At 34.7% G+C, this 22203-nt stretch overlaps 2 protein-coding genes and 1 long non-coding RNA gene across 3 annotated transcripts; all 3 read left to right on the top strand.

Annotated features, from left to right (window-relative positions):
• The first annotated feature begins 863 nt into the window (after positions 1-863).
• On the top strand, positions 864-3742 carry LOC143613962 (plant intracellular Ras-group-related LRR protein 7-like). The gene is made up of 9 exons (XM_077087533.1): positions 864-1072; positions 1790-1859; positions 1944-1990; positions 2106-2214; positions 2801-2886; positions 3011-3101; positions 3180-3265; positions 3345-3431; positions 3507-3742. The coding sequence occupies exons 1-9, from the start codon at positions 956-958 to the stop codon at positions 3615-3617; spliced, it is 804 nt and encodes a 267-aa protein (XP_076943648.1). The 5' UTR covers positions 864-955; the 3' UTR covers positions 3618-3742.
• Positions 3743-5497: 1755 nt separating this feature from the next.
• Positions 5498-8308, top strand: LOC143613966 (uncharacterized). The gene is made up of 3 exons (XR_013150217.1): positions 5498-6209; positions 6690-6823; positions 6958-8308. It is a non-coding gene; the product is annotated as an uncharacterized LOC143613966 (long non-coding RNA).
• An 11496-nt stretch (positions 8309-19804) lies between these two features.
• LOC143613968 (uncharacterized) lies at positions 19805-21537 on the top strand. The gene has a single exon (XM_077087538.1). The coding sequence runs from the start codon at positions 20060-20062 to the stop codon at positions 21440-21442; it is 1383 nt and encodes a 460-aa protein (XP_076943653.1). The 5' UTR covers positions 19805-20059; the 3' UTR covers positions 21443-21537.
• The last annotated feature ends 666 nt before the right edge of the window (positions 21538-22203 follow it).

The raw sequence follows: 22203 nt of genomic DNA, 5'->3' as shown, positions 1-22203 counted from the left end.
TGATTACAAGTGAAATGGAACTACAAGTACGAAAATTGCAAACTTGAAACTATTAGACTAAAACTACAGATGTGGACAAACCAAAAGGACGAAAACCGCAGTTCACTAAATTAAGTATCATAATAAAGAAATTGTGAAAAGACATATCTACCCCTGACTTAACGATTAAATTTAACGGAGTTAGTGATTTGGATGTAATTGGCAACAACTGGGAAACGTGAAGGGTCCATATGCAAAAAGTAAACTTTTTGGACTAAATTCACATTATTTGTCAAACTACAAGGACGAAAATGACACTTTACTCTATTCTAAATTATACTAACTAAAAATTTGACTATGCCAAATGTTGGTACGTTACCGACTACAGATTCAATATTCAATTCACCGAATCCCCCTTGTGTTCTCCTCGCAAGGTCGAACTCTGCTGCTAGATATAGGTTGAAACCAGTTCGGGTTGGTCAACAAAAGTCAAAACTTGTTTATGATCGGTTTTGGTTCGGGTTGAAACCGGTTTTTTTGACCATATACGATCGGTTTCGGTTCGGGTTTTGACCGGTTTTTGTTCGGTTTCGGTTCGGTTAACCGGTTTGGTGGAGAAAATTACAAGCCGGTTCTGAACCTACGTTTCAATCGGTTCCAAACCGGTTTCTATATAATCGGTTTTGGTTCGATTTTCGAGTCAGTTCAGTTAACCGGTTTTTTTACCCACCGCTAACCGGTAATACACAACAAAACGTGTACAATTTTAGCAACAACTAAAATTGAATTTAACATAAGTCGTAACACCTGCCGCAACACACTGGCTATCCTACTAGTATCCGGGCTATATATTGCGTTACGTTGGCGCGCCGTGTGGGCCACACATCACCGATCTAAAAGTCAAACAAGTCCACCTTGTTTATTTTATTTTATTAAGCCGATTAAAGTCTAGCCGGAAGCCATCAGACGCCGGAGAATGGGATGTTTTGCCAGCAAGGGAGCCGGCTCCAAAGCCAGCCGATTGTCCAGATGGCAAGCCACTGGCATTGTAGCCTTACAAGACGGTAAATTAAAGGCATGTATACTCTTTTTAGTTTTTACTGTAGATATAAATTATTAATATTTAATAATTAACTATGTTTATTTTTATCTTCCAATTGGTTAATAGAACAGAATAGGTAGTTTATATGCTCTTCAATTATATATTGATTAGGTTGGATTAAACCATTAGGTTTACTGATGTTTCAAACCGAACAAGGCTTTGTTCATGTTTGTTTGTTTATTTAGTTTTAATCAGACAAGCGAACGGTTTACGAAAAGTGCGTCTAACTGAATGGGATTTTTTGTTTGAGTTTGTTCGTTTATTTATTTATTTGGCTAACCGAGAATGGTCAGAGTCAACGGTTCGGTCAAGTTTGTGTTGGTGTTTTTTTAACATTCATATTCATATATTAATTACTTATAAATTAATCACGTAATACTCATATATGTTTTTGTTTAATGGTTAATAATTTTATATATATCTATATTATAAAGTTAGAGAAGTCATTAAAAAAGTAATAATGAACAAATATAAATAAACAAGAATTAATGAATATAAACGGACGTAAGCGAACACCTTATCGAACGTTGACGAACACAAGTGAATGAACATGGCCTCTGTTCGTGTTTGTTCATTCGGTTAATCGTACGGAATTTTTTGTTCATGTTTGTTTATATAAACGAACTTCCCACGGAATAGTTCGCCGGATGTTTGGTTCATTTAAAGCCCTATGCTTAATATATTGATTTGGTGTGATTGGTGTAACAGTCATTTCCTGATGAAGTGCTGGACCTGGGAAAATCTGTACGGACGCTTGATCTAACACACAATAAATTAGGTAATGATTTGTTTTTGGAACATCATTTACTCTTAATTAATCATGCTCTGCAGTCCAATTATTTCTTTCTTGTGGCTATTGCAGTTGATGTCCCAGAGGAGATCAACAAGCTAATGAATATTCAGAGGCTGGTAAAATCTGAATATTTTCATCATTATGTCTGTGTTTTCTTACAACATATCAGTTCTGTAAGTATTTCTGTCATTTAAGATTTAGATGCTTGACATTGTGGCATCTTATGTTCAGATTTTGGCAAATAATGTAATCGAGCGTCTTCCGATGAATATCGGGAAGCTTCAGTCTATAAAGTTCATCATGCTTGATGGGAATCGACTCACCACTTTTCCTGATGAAGGTATCTTTATCTGTGTCACTAATCAAAACTTAAACTTGTAAAATGTTGTAAAAAACGGTCTTGGCGGCTGAGTACTCAGCATGTACTTGCAACTCGGTAGGGTGCCGAGGCAATTTGATTCAACTCTGAGTAGGGAACTAGACGGTTAAACTCGGATAACTTGATCAAGTTGTATTTTCGCTGTTTTTACCGGTTTTCGTTATTTTTCACCGGTACTTGTTGGATTTTTGCTGTTTTTCATGGAGATCCTGTGAAAGACGAGAATTAAATTATTACTATGCTTATAGTATTAAAGAATGAACATTTAATTTTTAAATACTTTAGTATTTAAATATTTAGCCTTTTGATTTATGTCGATATTCAAGTATTTTGTTATAAATATTAGTAACTAATGATAGTTAACATATATATAATTCCCAAATGTAATTTCTTTATAATTTACCATGTCCGAGTACTCTCCTCCTAGGCCGAATACTCGCAACTCCCCAGTCGACGAACCTGGCCGCGCCTAGAGACTTATGCAACTTTTACTAACTAATAATACAAACGTATGCAAATTGTAATTTCTTAATGCTCTGTGGTTCAGTTGGTCAGTTGGTGAGACTTGAGCGGTTATCCATATCTGGGAACCTTTTAACCAGCCTGCCTGAAACCCTAGGAAGCTTGCGCAATGTAAGTAACTCACTATAACATTCTTTATTTGAATATTAACTACATATACTTCAAATGTCATTGTTATTCACTTGTATTGCATATCTTTGTTGTAACATTCATTTTAAGTTCTTTTAAAATGCAGTTGTTGCTACTAAACGTGTCAAATAATAAACTGAAGGCTCTTCCAGATTCTATAGGGAGCTGCTTTTCTTTAGAAGAACTACAAGCAAATGGTATTTCTCATTTTGCTTTATATTTTATTTCTTTACGTTAGCTTTACTTTCAAAGTTTCAAAATGTGTTCTCGTTCAGAAAATTCCATAGAAGAACTTCCTACTTCGGTTTGCAGTCTCGTTCATCTGAAATCACTGTGCTTAGACCATAACAATCTGAAACAGGTAGCTTTCTTGCAAAGTATTATCTTTGATAAAAAAAGAATTTGTTTTGATGAATCTTTTTGCATCGTTTTCGTTGCAGATTCCTCCAAGTTTATTGAAAGAATGCAAGACTCTACAGAATATTTCTCTGCATGGCAATCCCATATCAATGGATCAATTCCAACAGGTAATCTTTGATTCCCATACATTCAGTTTAAGCCAAAAAAATTATATGGTCTAAATAAATGGCATTCACTGTCAGATGGAAGGATTTAACGAGTTTGAAGATCGAAGAAGAAAGAAATTTGACAAACAAATAGATTCAAATGTGATGATCGGTTCTAAAGGCCTTGATGAGGGTGTTGATCTATAATCTGTTACAGTTATATTTTCTGAAGTGTGCAGTAAATATGAATAATTGGTGACTAAGTTAATAAAATTTGTTGTAAATGACTCTGATGTATAAAGATATTCAAGGATCAGTTGTAGCAGGTAAAGTTTGTCTTGCTAGTTTTCTGATTGGCCTTAATAGAGTAAGATCAAAATGGTGCTCTGGTTTCTTAACGTTGTCATGCTCTGCGCTTTATAAGACAAAGTAGCAATGTATTTTGGAAATAATAATCCTGGCAATGAAGTGGCATTTGCAGGGAGACATGTTTAGTTGCATCCTTCATGTTCTTTACTAATGTTCGGTGAGATACCAAGTTGGGTAGTTTTCGGGGGGATTACTGTAACACTGAATCAATACTTGATGTGTGTTGCTTATGTTGACTCCAACTCCTTGTAGACTCTTCCTTTGATTTTTCACAGACCGCGCGTGCGAGACTGCAAGGTGTCAACGGGTCTAGGAACCACACATTACTGAGAAGATCTGAAACATCTTGTTTCATGGGTCAAGGAGGCCTAGGTTGAAGTTTTGGTTGAGCACAGCGAAGTCTACTTAATTTGCGTCTTCTGAACACCAAGCGTATGAGATTGTAAATTTAGAACTGGAACGTATGTCCTTGTATTCTATGGAGTTTGAAAACTCGTTAATAAGTAGAGGGGCTAAGTTTTAATCATTCTTGAGTATAAAGTCAAAGGACTAAAACTGAATAAGCAAAAAATGGCCGTATAGTGTGTGGGCACACGTCACACGGTCTGTGTATTATCCATAATGAGTATGGCGGTTTTGAAGGCCACACGTCCCATGTAGCGGCTGAGTCAGGCCTGCCGTTTTTTTTGACAAAGATGCTTAACCAAATTTCATCATTTTGTTAAGTAAAAATCAAGTTTGTGATTATGGGTCATATTTGAAAATGTAACAAGTATGCATATGTGATGGATGCAGCCTTGCACCACTTCTCATGCCACTTGGTGCACATCCATATGGATTGTGCACCTAGGCTCTTTTTCATAGTGTTTTGTTGTTTGCTTTTGGAGTTAACGTTGACATGGCTTATGGTTTAATGTCTTATTAGCATGTCTATACCTTTCAGAAGTCAACCTGGTATGTCTGGTGTTGGGTTTGTAATATTAACATACCAATTGAATTCAAGGAGATCTAGCTTATAATTTTATGCTCAATAATAGTGAATACATATGTCACTCATTATTAATGATACATAACTTCCTATGGAGCTAATTTAAAATAAATGATGAATTATAATGTTGACGGGTTTTTAAAACTTGTCTAACTAGTAAACTAGTAAAGCAAAATCCGGGTTTTAAAACATTAATGATTAACGAGTACATGCACTGATGCACATAAGATTAATATATTGTGTACTATATGCGTGAAAAGACTTCTCTTCTACACATTAGTAAAACACCTTTTTAAGTTATGATATCATTTTCCTACTTGATGGACTGATTGTCGAATTTGTTAATTCAAGTATTCAACTAGTCAGGTACATAACTCAGTTAACCACTAGAGGAACAGGACATAGATTGAATTGACAATTTCATGTCATTTTCGTCTAGTTAATATATAATCGGCCAACCCATTTTTATATTGTCTATTAGCTAATAACTAAACTTACAATTACTACAATATCAATTTAACTAATAAATCATACGACAGCATCTAGTTTTCAAAGAATTTTATACAGAGTCATAATTTATTAGAATCGTGGATTACATCATTAAATCCAAACATGACTAAAATATGTATTCGTGTCAAATATACCAGTTCTAACTATAATCGTATAATCCGAATATGAACACAAAGCAAGTAATCCAAATCTCAGTATTTTCATTATTTAAATATTTTTTATAATAATCACTTTCGTTTGTGAACTATTGAGTCGCCATATTAGACTATTGAACCCCATGTTCAACGTGTATTAATCGTGTTTGGGACAAAATACCCAAAACACCCTCCAGACGAAGTGTAATAACAAACCACCGTGTCACATAAATACAATTCGCCGCATACCCTTTCCCGTAATTTCACATTTTATTTTCAAACAACTGGTTACATAATTCGCTGACCACAACTTTACCTTTCTCGTGCGATCCCCAATTATTTTAAATCTCTCTTTTCAAACCCTAATTCCCAAATTCGATTTCGATTCACTCTCAACGCCCGAATTGACTCCGGATCCTTCCGATTCACTTCCTCTTCTATCGATCGAGCTGTTTTTCGTAACCTGCCGTTGAGTTAATCGATTTCTAGGTCAGGGTTTTGTTTTTCGTTGATTTGTCATCAGATCTATCATCTCTTCGTATCAAATCGTTGGTTTTCTGTTCCGGGTTGTTTTGTTTTTGCCTTGATTTTACAGATCTGGAATCAATTTGGGGTTTTTGTTGTCGATCTAGGGTTTGTGAATTGAGTCTTGAATCTTTGTTCAATTGATTGATTTTATTTTTGATTTGTATGTACGATTCTTGAATTCTTTGAAATTGGGGATTAGGGTTTCAGGATTTTGCCCTAAAAATTTGATTTATTTTGACCGGGTCAAATTAGGGTTCTGCTGACTCGAAGGTATAAAATTTTTAAATCAAAGAATTTGTTTCTATTATTTATTTACATGATTCTTTACTGATCAAATTAGAATCTTGGAAGTAATTTTTTTTTTTTTTAAATTTAAGTTATTTTATTTTTCAGAAATTTAAGTGATTTTATTTTATTTATTTTATGGTTTGACTTCACACATGTGGTTCAAGATTCTTTTTTGCCAGGTTATTAATTATGTTTTACACCTTATACCATTTTAAAGCAATAAACTTTCTTGAGTTACTGATGAGTCCCACACTCACACTTTACCTAGAATGTGCTATTTATAATTATTCTTGAAAATAATTTATTCATTTTTGTCATATTTGATTGTTTAAGGTAATGTGTGGAAACTTTTAAGTCAAGCTATAATGTTAGTGGTATTTTTGTCAGCTGGAATGGAATTCGGTTGACCGTTTCGGGTTCCATAGTTTTTTAAAATAACGTTTTTGAATGTCGTCTTCGCAGAGAAATAATGGTGCAGAAACGACAATTGTATGAAGAGGAATACAATGTTTCTCCCAAACACTTGAAGTTGGAACATGGTTTTGATTTGGTTCCTTGTTTGCAATTTACTAAGGACAGTGCGCAGATACAGTCAGGTGTGTGGTGGAAAGCTTCAGTTTTTAATTTTTTATGTTTAGAACGCGGTTGTAAATATTTATGTTTTGCTGCATATTTATCTTTAATCTTTAAAGTTGTGGCATTTTACTGAGAGTGTTTGTTACTATGATAGATAAAGACGCGGGCTACACCTTTAGACCAAATATCGAAGTTGAAAATGGATTTTTAAGTGGGAAGTTTACTGATCATCCCGTGTGTTCCACAAAGGATGTTGATTGTACTCATCCGGGCCGCCTTTCCACATCTTCATGGGCCAGCAGCACGGTTACTGAAGAAGACACCTTGTCAGAAGCGGTACCTCCTCCGACATCCCATGCCTATTCTTACCTTTTATAGCATCCTCCGATGAAACAAGTCTTGGTTGGACCTGAATATCAAGCCGACATACCTGAATGGCATGGATTTGATGGATATGAGGTTAAATTTTTAGAGTCTTCTGTCATCCCAGTGCCTGATAATGAAATCATACATGACAATGAAACCATTGCAGAAGGAAGAATCGATTGAGACTGTCTAAATATGGGGTCTACTGAATGTGTTGAACGACATATTAAAGAAGCAAGGGAGAATCTAGTGGCAAGAATTGGACTTAAATCGTTTGTCGATTTAGGGTTTGATGATATGGGCGAAGCGGTTGCTGAGAAATGGACCGAAGACGATGAGCAGTTGTTCCAAGAAGTTGTGTTTTCGAACCCTGTGACATCAGGTAGAACTTTGGGAACTGTCTTGCAGCCGAGTTTCCTTCCCGCAACAGTCAAGAGATTGTTAGTTACTATTTTAACGTCTTCATGCTGCGTAGAAGACGAGAGCAGAACAGAGTTGATCCAATGAACGCCGACAGTGATGACGATGAGCCGCATGGTTATGATATTGATAACGATACTGAAAACGATCACAATGATTCACAGTCTAGTAAGTTACATAAAAGTTGTAGTTTTGACTCGACGTCGGAGAAAACCAATGCTGATGAAAGCGGAGATGGAGGACATGATTTCCTGTACGATTCATGCACGTCATCTGATACCGCAGGCACACCGTGTAATATTAAAGCCAACAAATCATGGGTAAACCACGAATTTACGTTTGAACCTTTGGACGCACGAGTGTGGGATGTCGGATACTTCTCGTCTGCAGGAACTAAAACCGAGTTCTTGCCCACAGGATCAATGATTGAGGAGGTATTTGGTGTTGAATCTTGGGATTTTGAAACCACAGATGATAACAAAAGCTCAGATTAGCATAATGGTTAGTAGCTTATGTTCAATTTTTGATTGTACAATTACGGAATTACCCCTGGTTAGTATTAGAAACTATTCACTTAAAGGGGTATACTTAAGTTAACAGGTTCAGTTATCCTTTTGCAAATCTTTGTGATATGTTTTTTGTAATTAATCAAAGGGCTGGACCTGAAAAATTAGTAAGTAATGGAGCAAAATTAATATTAGGAGAAAAGGTTGTTGATTGACAAAAGAATTATTGTAAACATTTTTTTTTTGTAACAAATTAATACACATTTTGTGTTCCTCTTGCTATCTATCAATATCATTGTGTTTGTTTACAAACATATATTGATCACAAATAATAATATCAGATGAATTATCTTATCAATTTGGAATAAAAAGATTTTTCTAAAGCTCTTTGATATTAACTTTTGTCATATTATGCACCAATACCAGATGAAATATACAGATTTATTAGACTATTTTTTTTATGGTAGCACATGTAACTATAAGAATAAAATATACAATTTCTTTTACAAAAGACTTAAAATAAAAAAATAAATAATTTCTTTTAGGTTTGATAGATTTGAACTTGGCTATTAGATCGAACTATATATCATGGTAACCATTCACGAGACAAGTTAGGACAGCTATGGGACTTTTGAAAACCAACATTTATTAATACTTTAATTACACCCATTATGTGCCTGGCCTAACTAAATATCCCCTTGGGTTGTACCCTTCTTAGAGATGTTCAAGAAATCTGAATCCGAAATTTAAATAAACCGACCTGAATATCCAAATTTTTAATTCAAATTCGGATCGGATTCGGATATGAATTTTAAAGTTCAAATTGTTTGGATTATTCGGAATAAAACATGTTTTAAGTGGCATTTTACTGGCTTTGCATGTTATTTAAATTTGTATTCAAGACTAAATTGTAATTTTCGGTTTTGTATATTTATTGTGATTGTAAGACAAAAAAATAGAAAAAAAATTGTTATTTAGTTAATTTCGAATTATTCGAATTTTATCCAAGATCTGAATTGAATTATGATTGATTCGGATCTGTTAGGAATATGAGAATATCCCATCGTATCGAACATCAGACAAGGTTCTAAAGTTTTCAAATCTAAATTGAATAACCCATTCTCCGATCTGATTATTAAAACTTGGGTTTAACTTTAAGGCTTACACGAACCATGGAACTGGTTTTAAAGTTGATAAGTTTGTACTTCGTGCATGAGTACTTGTACTTAACACGATTATATAAGTCAAAAAGGAACTACATATACATGGGACACTGGGTTGTACTTGATGCATAAATATATGTACACTAAGCAGCTGGTTGATGAGTCAAAATAAAGATAGCATCATAGCAATCTTGATTTGTATGTGTGTACTTTATGCCTGAAGTACATGTGTATGTGAATGGAGAACCATACACAGTCACTGGGCCATCTTCGACTTCGACTTCGACTTCAACGTCAAGGCTTCTATATTATTTAATAGGCTAAGATCCCGTGTGCACACGTGTTAGGATAAATAAATTTCAACGACGACACAATGTAAAACACAAATAACGTGTTAAATTGTTTATATAAATATGCAATTTACAGTATAACAAATTGCATATTAAACGATATGGTGTGTGTACATACATACATATATACATACATACATACCAGGGCCGGCCCGACAAGCTAAGCAAGTAAAGCTAGGGCTTTAGGCCCCCAAATTTTTAAGGCCTCGTTTTAAATAAATTACTATAAACATGAGATTTATTATATTTACTTTAAAGTTTAGAATGTTCCTCGTCTCTTGGTAATTTTCTTGCTAGTATTTGTATGATAAAGATAACTTTTTTGGTACTTACACAAGTGTGTACTAAGACTGTAAGACATATTTGTATCAAATTTATCAAACGTAATTTAAAGTTGGATTTTTTTTCTTGTAACCAATTAAATTACTTATTATATTTTGTAGTTGGATATAAAAAGATGGGTTTGAATTGTGTTTTACAGTTAACGGATTAATTTTTGTTAATGAATAAAATAAATTAAATAATTTCAAAAGCTAATCGAATAAAGACAACACGAAAGACCTCTTAATTTTTACTTCGCTTTAGGCCTCCCAAATGGTTGGGCCGTCACTGATACATATACATATTTATATTCCTAAATCTCTAAATATTTCTATGTACATTTATAGTTTTATATGTAACTTAACTGTATTTGTCTCTACATGTATTTCATGTCATCCGTTTTATCTTTGTGTTCTTAATAATGGATATAGGATATCAAACTGTACAACATTTATAGTCCGGATAGCATGAAATATTTTTAAAACTAAGCAACCATACACAATGTATCATGCTTAGTTTGATGACAAATGCATGTTATAAGGTCATGGGGTATACTATAACCCCAACATAAATTAAGATATGGCATGACACTTTAAAAGTGGATTAAACCACTCCTCGCTTGTGTTAAATTTGTTAAAAATGGAGCATGGATTATGTTTTTAATAGGTTAAAAGGCAAAGAAGAATATACTAAATTAACGATTAATATAAGTGAAATGGAGTTAAAAGGATTAAACAATTTCCTTTGCATGAGATAGTGTGAAAGAGAGAAAAATATGGTGCTTATATGAAGTTAAAAGATGTTATATCCAATGACCTAATAGTTTTATCTTTGTGAAGAAACACTAACCGGACCCCGGGCAGATTACTGGTAACCTGGGGGTTGGATAGCTGTTTCCCACGAGGGGTTAGACCCTTGGAAGATGGTTCTTCTGATAACCTGCAAAACAGACACCGTGAGCTCGTCACTGAGAAGGGGGGGGTTCCTCCTTGTGACCACCCTCCGGCGTGAGAATCAGACTAGATTGCTCTTTAAATATAAAAGTATATTAAGAGATTGCTAGAGCAGATATCAGGTATAATATGATGATAATGTAGTAAGATATGTTGTTGGATCATACCAGATGATCATACCATTTGGGGTATTTATAGCCGAATGTAGGTTTCCAAGGAGGTATGGCCGGCTGCAACAGTGTTCCTGTTCATCAACAGTAGCCTACGCACGTGCCCTGCTGGTAGTTGGTGGGTAGGCAGCGGCTGATAGCGACCAGGCCTGCTGTATACTATTCCCTTTCCACCAACTGCCGGCTACGCACGTGGTATGACAGTAGTTGGTGAGTAGGCAGCGGCTTAATAGTGATACAGTACAGGAGCATGCTGCTCGCCATACTGTATCAGTGAGCTGTCGTATCCCTGATCAGATCTTTCGCCCATACCTCGTCAGGTACAGTGAAAGGTCCTTCAGTATAGACTGGCTTATTTGGGCGGGAGTATTCCCCCTCCCGCCTCTGTGCGGGATTGCTCCCGGCTTTGCTCATTCCTTCAGGTGACACTGAATGATCGAGAGCTAAGTACCTAGTGCGTGTAGCCATGCTGCGCGGGTGGCCTTCCCTCATGGCTTGTATCCGAGGCTGCGGGAACAGGCGGAGTCCTTCACCATGGGAGGCATTTCCTGCGGGACCAGCTTGCATACTGCGCGTAAGGACGTCACTTCTCTGAGCATGGTTGGTCCTGCGGATCCAGTTGGTCTCTGCGCAGACGTTCCTGTTTAAGGTGAGTCTTGCGGGTCCAACTGGGCTCTGCTGGGACCTACCTCTTCACTTTGTGTTCTTACAATGGATATAGAATATCAAACTGTTAATTTAGCTTTATCTTTGTGTTCCTAATAGTTTTATCTTTGTTTTATACCCAATGGCCTCATATTAATTGTTAATTTAGTTTGATATCCTATATCCATTAATAAGAACACAAAGAATATGGGATGAACTTGATATAGTTTTTTTAGTTTGATGGCCTAATAGTTGGTTTCCTTATTAATTTAGTTTGATGGCCTAATAGTTGGTTTCCTTATTAATTTAGTTTTATTATTAACATCTTCCTTGAAGAATATGGAATGAAATTGATATAGTTTTTTTTAACTTAAATATGTGTCAAGTGGCACAAGATGGTCTAATTAGATATTAAGTGACACAACCACATTTGTATTTATTATGTTAAGGATTAAGAATTATATTATTATTAATGATTACTTATAAAAAATACAAAATTGTTGAACTGATAAAAACCGAATACTTGTTCTTTAAGCTAAAGTTCTTTTATTTTGTTATTTATATAATAGTAACAATGAAAATAATAAATAAACAAAGTATTTCATTTTCTTATACATGGAAGAATAATATGCACTCTCACATGTCCATGGAGATGACCCATGACCTAATGGTCTAGTGGTATGGTGTTCACCCTTCCAAAATGGAGGTGTTAGGTTCAAATCCTTGCTTATTTAATTAACTAATAATAATAGGAGAAACATATTTAAAGAAAGGTTCAATTACCATTTAAGACTAAGGGGTGTGGGGGCTTTAGTGGGGGCAAGAACCAATAATATTATGACGTGTGGCAGAGAGAGAAACTGGATAAGGGGGGTGTTGGAGCCCCTGGCCCCTGGTGTGGAGGGGCTCCAGCGAAATTTTTTTTTTATTTTTTATAAATATATTCAAACAACGTATTATTAAAAAAACTCATAAATTATTAAAAAAAACACACATTAATATCTAAAAATAAAATAAAAATTAAAGTACTAAAAAGAAACATCATTCTTATTCTTCGGCTTGGTCTTCTCCGATCAACCTCTTTCGGATACGTTCCTTTTGCTTTTCCATTAGCATTTGATCGACCGGATTTAGGTTACTGAAGTCTCTAGTAAGAAAGTCCAAATCTCTCATTCGAGATTTTTCCTTTTTGTCATAAGAGACCACCTCCATGGTTTTGTTGAATTTATTGAGGGATTCAACAAGATTGGCGATGTTTACGGCTTCCCCCTCAGCCGGTTTTTTCCCCTTGGCGTCCCTTCCCAATGGCCGCCTCCTCGGTGGTGAAGACGTTTCCTCCTCCGCAATATTTAGGTCGAATCTAACGCGGCAATCCGACCCGGTTGAAGTGCTACACGCTCCAGACGAACTAGTTTTAGTCCGTTTCGGCCCTACTTCCGCATCAAAGTCCGGTGCCACCAGCTCAACCCACTTGGAACACCTTTTCAACCTGTTCCACAACTTTAAATCGTCTCACGTCTTCACCATCCCATACCTCCGCAAACACTCCTGCTTCCACTATTCGACCGTGAAATTGTAAACCGCCAAATCATCACTGCCACTTGGTCTCATACGACCGCTGTTCCTGTTGAAAAGATTAGTAAACAAGCCGACAAATTTTCTGATTTTGGACCACCGACCCGAAATCATATCGGCGTTCCGCTCTGTACTCCCAACGAGCATGTAGAACGTCTCCCTAACCTTTGTCCAAAAAATCTTTCTCTGTTGGTAGTCGGCTGCAAAATGAATAAATAAATTAGATTTCCATTTAACTTTTTTATTTAACTTTTTTATTAAAAATCTTTTTTAAAAACGTTAAAACAATTACCGCAACGCCGATCCTCAGAAATGACTATCCAAGCCCGACACAAGGCTTCCTTCTCATCCGATGACCACGGAGTGGCTTTCCGTTTCGTCCTCGGAGTCGAAGCCGGTCCCGACCCGTCCGTTGCAACTGGTTTTTTCCGGTGGGCGCGTCTTTTTGGTCCCGTAGCTTCACCGTGTGATTCTTGTGTCTCCGGAACAACAAAGTTAGGAGACGGTTGTGTGTTGGATGGTTGAAAGCCGGATGATTCTTGCGGCTCCGAATAAAACATCGGTTGTGACGACCATAAATCGTCGTCAAGATAATCTGAATCAAGGTTTGGGAACCAATTTCCAGCCATTTTTTTAAAAAAAAGTTAAGAAGATGAATTGATTTTGGGTGAAGGTTTGAAGTTTTGGTATAAAAATGGGTGAAATGGAGTATAATTATATAGAAAATATATATTTTTTTTTGGTTTTTTCAGCTCCCCAACGGTCCAAAAAACATCAAAGGGTGTGCTCCTCTATCTCTTCTCCCGCTAACCGGCTCACGCCTGCCATGTTTTTCCGCTAGCGCCCCGTTAGCGCCCCGCTAGCACCCTGGTGGTGTGGTGTTAGCGCCTGGGGGCGCGAGCGGAGGGGCTCTAGCGCCCCCGTTGAAGCCCCACACCCCTCAGTCTAACAATTTTAATTAGAGTTAAGTGTCATTTTAGGTACTTGTGGTTTGTTCAATTACGCAACTTTAGTACCATTTTTGAATTTATTGCAAATGGCTACCTTACATTGCTAAAACTTGCAATTTAAGTACTTTTCACTAACTCCGTCTATTTTTGTCCGTTAAGTTAGGGGCACTTTGGTAACTTTATTATTTTCTTTTCTTTTCTTTTAATCAAATTCCTCCTTTTATACAAAAATATGCTTTCATCTTCATCCACCAATTTCCCAGTTACAACAAACATGTCCACCCCTTTTACCAATTTAACAAAAACCCTAGCCTACCATCAAGACCCACCGCACACCCCTGACAGATAAACCGCTGCCACCGCCAGCCGACCACCAATACCCACCGCACATCTCTCTCTACTATATGATGCTGGATGAACAGAGGGGCGGCGCTCGGCTGTCTGAATTCGCCAATTCAAAACGTATGGGAAGACAGCGAATTGGGTTTTCAATGTCGAGCAGTTGAGGCGTTGAGTAGCAGCGAGATGTGAATGGGGTTCAAGATTAGGGTTTTTCTATGTGTTTGGGGTTAGGATTTCCATCACCTGTCGCCTGCTCAACAGGTCAAAACCAACCAGATTGGAGGCAAGTTTCGTCGATTAGCATCAATTTTATTTGTTTGGGGTTAGCTTTTCACGGCTGCTAAAGACCTTGAGCAGGCGAGTTCTAATGGTTTCGGCAACCGTGAAATCATTAAAACCTTGTCAAATAGGCTTAGGAAAAAGTACTAAAATTGCAAGTTTTAGAAACGTAAGGTAGTCATTTGCAATAAATTCAAAAATGATACTAAAGTTGCGTAGTTAGATAAACCACGGGTACTAAAATGTCATTTAACTCTTTTAATTATTCTTTTTTTTAACAAAGAATAAAAGTTTTAATGATTGAGAAAAAAACTTGCCAAGTGGCACAACCATGGTATAATTAGATGCTCAGTGACACAAATAGGTTTTTATTTATTATAATAGTAGATTTTTTTATTAGAGACATCATATGTTTTATACTAAAATAATATAAAAACCATAAAACTATTTCGATGGTAACACTATACTTTATACCAATCCTTCAAATACATATTTAGTAGTATTATTTTAATATAACTAAATTATTTCAATGGTAAAAAGTTTTTCAATTTTTTTAATCTAAAGTCATCCAACCTTTGTTACTTGTTCCAAAATTTGTGCTTTTTTTTTATAAATGCTAATTTTTAAAATTGAGAAAAAATCATGTAATATCGAACAAATTTCCAAAGCATTTCACTAAATTCACTTAATTTTCTTTAAAGTCACTTAATTTTATGTAAAAATGAATTTATCCGTGTTAAAAATATTTTAGTTGAAATAACTTAAATGAAACACATATGAATCCTGGCTATTATTTAGTGACTTTTTTTTTTCTTTTGATTTAAATTAGATTGATTAATTATAAAAGTTTATTATTATTGTTTAGTGAATTCTTTCACTATCACCTTCCAATTTAAGTTAATTTTAAAAAATAGTCATTAAATAGTAAGCAGGAAGGTAGGATTCATATGTGGTTCATTTTTTCATTTAGCATTTTAATATTTATATATAAAAATTGAATGGCTTTAAAAACAAAAATAACTTGAATGACTTTACTAAAATATTTACAAAATTAATATCACATGTATAAATTTCAATAAATCTAATAAAAAAGTATTAATATCACATGTATAAATTTCAATAAATCTAGTACACATATGAGAAAGCGAAAAACGTTGATTCAAACACTTATACATATTGATAGTGATATAAGTAAAGAGATCTATTCATTGATAAGAAAAAGAAAAAACGTAAATGAAGACTGGATTGATGATAAAATAAAATCATGTGTTGCAAACAGTGATTCGATTGATGATGAAAAAAGAGAATTCTTTGTTCAGTTCTCCACCTTAATGACAGAAAAAATGATTGATCAAATTTTATTAAGTCTGACTCATAATGATCGTTTATCAAAGAATGACTCTGGTTATCAAATGATTGAACAACCGAGAGCAATTTTCTTACGAGACTTGGTTGACATTCATAAAAAGTGTGTAATGAATTATGAGTTCAATACATCTTCTTTAGCAGAAAGACATTCCTTGCTCATTATCAGACAATCACTTATTCACAAACTTCGTGTGGGGCTAATAGTTTTCATTTACCATCTAATCGAAAACCCTTTTCGCTCCGCTTGGCCTAATCTCTCTCTAGGGATATATTAGTGATAGGTTCTATAGAATTGGACGATCTTATTTGGTCAAATACCTAGCGAAAACTCCTATCTTCCTTTCATTACGGTATTTCTGAACAAGTTCCTGGATAAAAAGTTTCAAGGTTATGACGATATTGATGCTAGTGACAATATCCTTGATATGGAGACGGAACTGCTAACTAGCATGAATGCGATAACTATGAATATAATGCCTGGAAATTAAGACCTACTTTATATCAACCTTCATTTCAAATTAGTACCAATCGTTTAATCAAACATCTTCTAGTAAAGAATTAATTGTTTTTGCACAACATGACATTTTTCTTGTACGACTAGAAAGGGTATAAATTCATTATTTGTTTACAACAAGATAACGTGCATAAAAAATCCAAAAAAAAATAGGATCCTGCTAATGCCATTTATAAGTTACATATCAACTGTTGTAGTAGCTAATATGACACTAGCATTCCGGCCGGAGCAATGAGGTAAGCCGGCTGGAGTCTGCCGTCCGGCCACCATGTCACATCATTTTTTTGGTAAGTAGTACACAAAGTAATTTTTATTGAAAAATAAAATAAATATAAACCAATAAATAAAATAGTCAAATACAACTCATAGGTAATTTGAGATCTTATGGACTCGAAACTTGACTTGATGGTGTTCGTGAATAAGTCAGGTCTAGGTTGTTAAAACTTAAAACAAGTATGGACGATTGACATCTCGTTTCAGAAAGGTTTACTCAGATTTTGGTGGTATTTTCAAACGCTGTTAAAAAGTTGTTTTTGATATCTACTTCAAGTTAGAAAAAAGAACTATATAAATTGAACTATAGATTAGACTCTTTCAATGAGAACAAAAGTTGGTCTGTGAAGTTACAGAAAATTATATTGAAACTTCATAAACGTTACTTAAATATTTGTTTAGACCATGTAGGGTTGTGAATTGATGTCTCATCTTGATAATGTTACACCCAACTTGTGTAATTTCAACCTGTCATTTCCTTCTAATTCGTATTATTTTAATTTAAATTCACATAAAATTTAGGTTAAAAATCGTAATGACTTAGTCGCTTGTAAAAAAATAATTACGGGGAAGATTAGCAATCAGCAAACGAAACCATCAAACAAATGGTATATTAATAATAAATAAAATAACATATGTTGATCCTCATAATACATATTTAGTAAGTACTTGTTGAAAATTAGTAACGATTGAAATTGTTTGATCTTATAACTTAATCATTATTTAGGATATGGACTGTGATTTAGAAAACTAACACAAATTATATTTGTGTAAACCATCACACGAGTTTATTCATCATTAGTTTTTTATCGTCTATATAATTGTACTAAAAGTCATCATTTTGTGAATTTTTCTTTCATTTTATATAAATATCTTGTATCTCATTCCCCAAAATATAGAAGATACATAGTGATTCCATCGGGAACTTGCAACTTTTCCTCGGATTTTATGCTTGCGGTAGGGATGAGAATTCTAATATGGAGTTAATATAACATTTCTTATTGGATAATTATCATTGTTTTAACCCTTGAACCGTGATACATTAATATTAGAATTTTATTGTTATTATTGGATTTTCCTTCGTATATGTACTTAAGAGAAAGGCGAGAGTTTTTCTTAGAAAGATTATGACATAGGTACGTAATAGTATTATTACACTTATCGAAGCGTTATACTTAATGGATTCCACATGGGTTTTCGAGACACCAATGGAGTGGAACCATACTCATTGTATAACAAGATCATGGATTCTCTAGATAAAAATTTTAAAAAAGTTTAAACCAGTCATAGAATATATCGTATTGTATTATATTGACGTTGATGTTGTCGTGTGGCAATATCCCACCTAAATTTAGTTCATTTGGGGCCAACCAACTTGGTGTACATTTACTGTATCGTGCTTTATTGAGCAATTTTCATGATGCGTTAACTGTTATGTTTTATTACCCTTTTGTTGTGTGTTGTATATCTTCACTAGCAAACAACCCCAACCATCCAACATATTATTGACTATGATGATGTTTTATTTCCACCCTTTTTACTTTATTTCATTTCCCTTTATACTTTTTATGATTGGCTCATACTTCAACTCCTACAATTATGTAATTTCACATTATTCTAAACCATTTTCTTAATAAAAAATTTGTAACATAAAGAATATTAAACTTATACTAGTTGGTTAGCTCATAAAGCTTTTGAGCTTTCAAAGTGTGCAGGCTGGTGGATTCCTAGAACTACTTCAGAGTGGGCCCCTTTGCTCAAATGTCCAACTTGCCCCTCTTTGCCACACTTTTAATTAAATAAACATATTTATTTAATTATTTGTTTTTAAAAATAACTTCAACTATTGAGCTAGATTTTCTTCTTTATTAAAAATAATTACTCGTAAATCCATCTAACCGTAAAATTACGGGTTTGAACTCATAACCTCTAAAATAATTTTACGGGTTTGAACTCATAACCTCTAAAAAAAGAAACACATATTAATCTATTACAAAACCAAGTAACATTAGGCTAAACGCCTAGCCTAAATTTTTTTTGAAAACGACAACATTTTTTTTGTGATTAGGCCACCACACTCTTCAATTTTTAGATTATCGTTGCCACATTCTGGCCGGACTATGTTATCTTAACCGAATTCACATTGGCTCAAAGTTTGGTTTGGATGTTCCCTCAGAAAACCATACCGCCAAATGTCACTTGACAGTCGTCGCGCCGCCACAAGAGCATAACTCTCTGACGTAACACATGTGAGACATATACCCAGGTGAGCTCAGTATTCAAACTAATAACCTCGAGCATCCAACTCAGATAATTTATCATCAAAATCCACCCAAAGTAACAAAAGTACATATCAAACCTGAATTCTAAAAAAACCCAAAATTTTCCACCCACTAGATATAAATAATAACTTTTACCAAACATTTTATATAGTACCTTTTCTTTTTCATAGATCAAGAATACTTATACCAAAAGCCATGATGCTAATGCTATAAACACTTGTAACTTATGCATTAATGTTTGTACAACAGTTTGGATTTAGACAATTGAGGTTAACAAAAAAAGAAGAATAAGTGGCGAGGAGTGGAAGCAGCAAGACAAAGTAAAGAATAGTTAAGGGGCAGTTGGTTTGCTTCCACAGCCATAGCGATGATCAAATGTGGATGAATCTGAGCCGTTGGATGTTATACCGGCGTAGGATTCTCAGTTGGGTACACGTACTGCCTTGTCTTTTTATCTATCCTTGCTTCCATGCATGGGTTTCTTCATCTTCTTCACATCCAATTCCAAATATAGCTTCTTCCTAGAGAGAGAAACACTCTGTTCTAGAGAGAGAAAGTTGATTTCTTGATGTTTTTGTTTTAAATCTTGAATCTTTGAGTGAATCTGAGATGGGTTTGTTTCTTTTTGGTTAAAGATTGTTGATTTTGGGTTAAAGATTGTTTATTGATCTGGGTTTTTGTTAATTGTTTCAGTTTGATCTTGAATCCTCTGTTTTCTTGAATACCATCCTCTGTTTTTGGGTTGGTTTGACTTCAATTGATCTGAGTTGTTCTAAAAGATGTTGAATTTGATCCAAGAAACTGATCAAGATTCAGTTATTCATCATCACATATGTGTGTTGTGTGATCAAAGCTTCCCATCTGGTAGATCTTTAGCTGGTCACATGAAGTCTCATCATCATCATCATCATCATATTCATAATAATAATATTAATAATAATAATAATAATAATCATGAACATGATGATGATAAGAATTTGAAGAAGAAGAAGAAGAAGATGAAGCAAATGAAGAAGCTTTCATCTGTTAACAATGAGGGATTGGATTCAACTGATTTAGGGTATGAATTAAGGAAAGATCCAAAAAAGACTCCAAAAGTCAAAGATGCAAGTGAAGTTGAGAATGAGAATAATAATAATAATTGTTTGGTGGTTCTTGATAAGCTTTGTAAAGAATGTGGTAAAGGTTTTCAATCTTGGAAGGCTTTGTTTGGGCACATGAAATGCCATTCTGAAAAAGTGTCAAACAAACACCACAAAAAGAACATGAATCAAGATTCTTGGACTAGTCATTCGGACAACGAAAACTCGGGTGCTAAATCGAGTCGAATCAAGAAATCGAGATCAAGAAGCAAGAGACTCAAAAGGTTTACAGTTACTTCCACTACTGTTACTACCACCACCACCATTACTTCAGCTTCATCTTCAATCTCCATGAATGGTAACAACAACAACAACAACAACAACAACAACAATAATAATAATAATAATAGTATTGTGTCTGAAATTGAACAAGATCAAGAATCTGAGATTGCTATGTGTTTGATGATGCTTTCTAGAGATGAGGGCAAATGGGGTAATTGTAATTCATCTGCTTTTGTAAGTTTGACCAAAGTTGAGGGTAAAAAAGTTGCTAAATCCCATATTATTGTTGATGATCTTGAACCAATTGTGACAAAAAATGATGAATTTGATGACAAATTGGAGTCAAACAAGAGAAAGTTTGAGTGTATGACTTGTAACAAAAGCTTCCACTCATATCAAGCTCTTGGTGGGCATAAAGCAAGTCACAAGAAACTAAAGGAAGGTCTAGATTCAAAGCCGGAAGACGACGACAACACGGTCGAAAACAAGTCATTTTTCGATCATAATCTACCAACAACAAAGTTACATGAGTGTCCAATTTGCTTCAAAGTTTTCGCTAGTGGGCAGGCTTTGGGAGGTCACAAGAGATCACACATGATTGCTGAGGCTAAGTTGAACCAACAAACAAATATGAATCTTATAGAAAAAGTGAACGAGCCGGTGCGTGAAGTACGAGGGTTTATTGATCTCAACATGCTTCCTGATACAATGGAAGAGGATATGATGATGCATTGGGTGGATGCTAATGCTACTAACCATGAACCAACAACACTACTTGGGTTGCTTTCAACAAGTTAAAGTTCATCTCAAGAGTGTATAGATTTCATTAATTCTTTGCATAATTGATGTAGTTTGGTGCTTAACCAACAACATAAGTACCCATACACATACACACACACTGTTTGATATTCATAGTCATTTGAGTTTTCACTATTTTGTGCTCATTTTTCTGCTTATTACTTGTTAAAGTACATTAATTGCTATGATTTGGATTGAAACAATTTATATTCTTGAGTTTTCTTGGTTTGATTCCACTTCATTTCTTGAAAATGAGTTATAGATTACTTAGAATTGAAGGTGAAGATGGTGAAGTCTTGTAATTTAAGAAATGTTGATTATATTTTACTTGGGTTCATGGTAATTATTATAATTCATTAATTATGCTTTAAGCTATTGGTCAATTCGGTTTCGAGTAGAAACTAATGCATGTGGTTTTAAATTTTTATAAACGATCGGTTTGGTTTTCGTTTATGCGTAAGATGGTTCGCTTAGTTTGATTAAGCGTTGGTTCATAATGCCGGTGAATTTCAACTCGTTTAAGTTGGAATTTTGTTTGGTGAGTAGTGAACAAGTGTTAGATAACAGAATCTTGAATAAGAGTGTGAAGTTAGAATAAGTTTATATGAAATGTTCTGTTTGTAGAGTAAACGTATCTACTACTTGGTTACACCTCTCACAATATTTGACTAAGTTTTATTGGCCGACACCAAAACTAAACCTTTAATCACTTGTAAGCCTATGCTCAAAAGATTTAAAACATGTGAAGTAATACTACGTGA

The sequence above is a fragment of the Bidens hawaiensis genome, unplaced genomic scaffold, assembly GCF_021521415.1.
Source record: "Bidens hawaiensis isolate Kalapana, Puna unplaced genomic scaffold, B.hawaiensis_p1.1 tig00038581_1, whole genome shotgun sequence".
NCBI lineage: Eukaryota > Viridiplantae > Streptophyta > Magnoliopsida > Asterales > Asteraceae > Bidens > Bidens hawaiensis.
The sequence above is the reverse complement of the archived record's forward strand: the minus strand, read 5'-3'. Positions and strand labels throughout refer to the sequence as shown.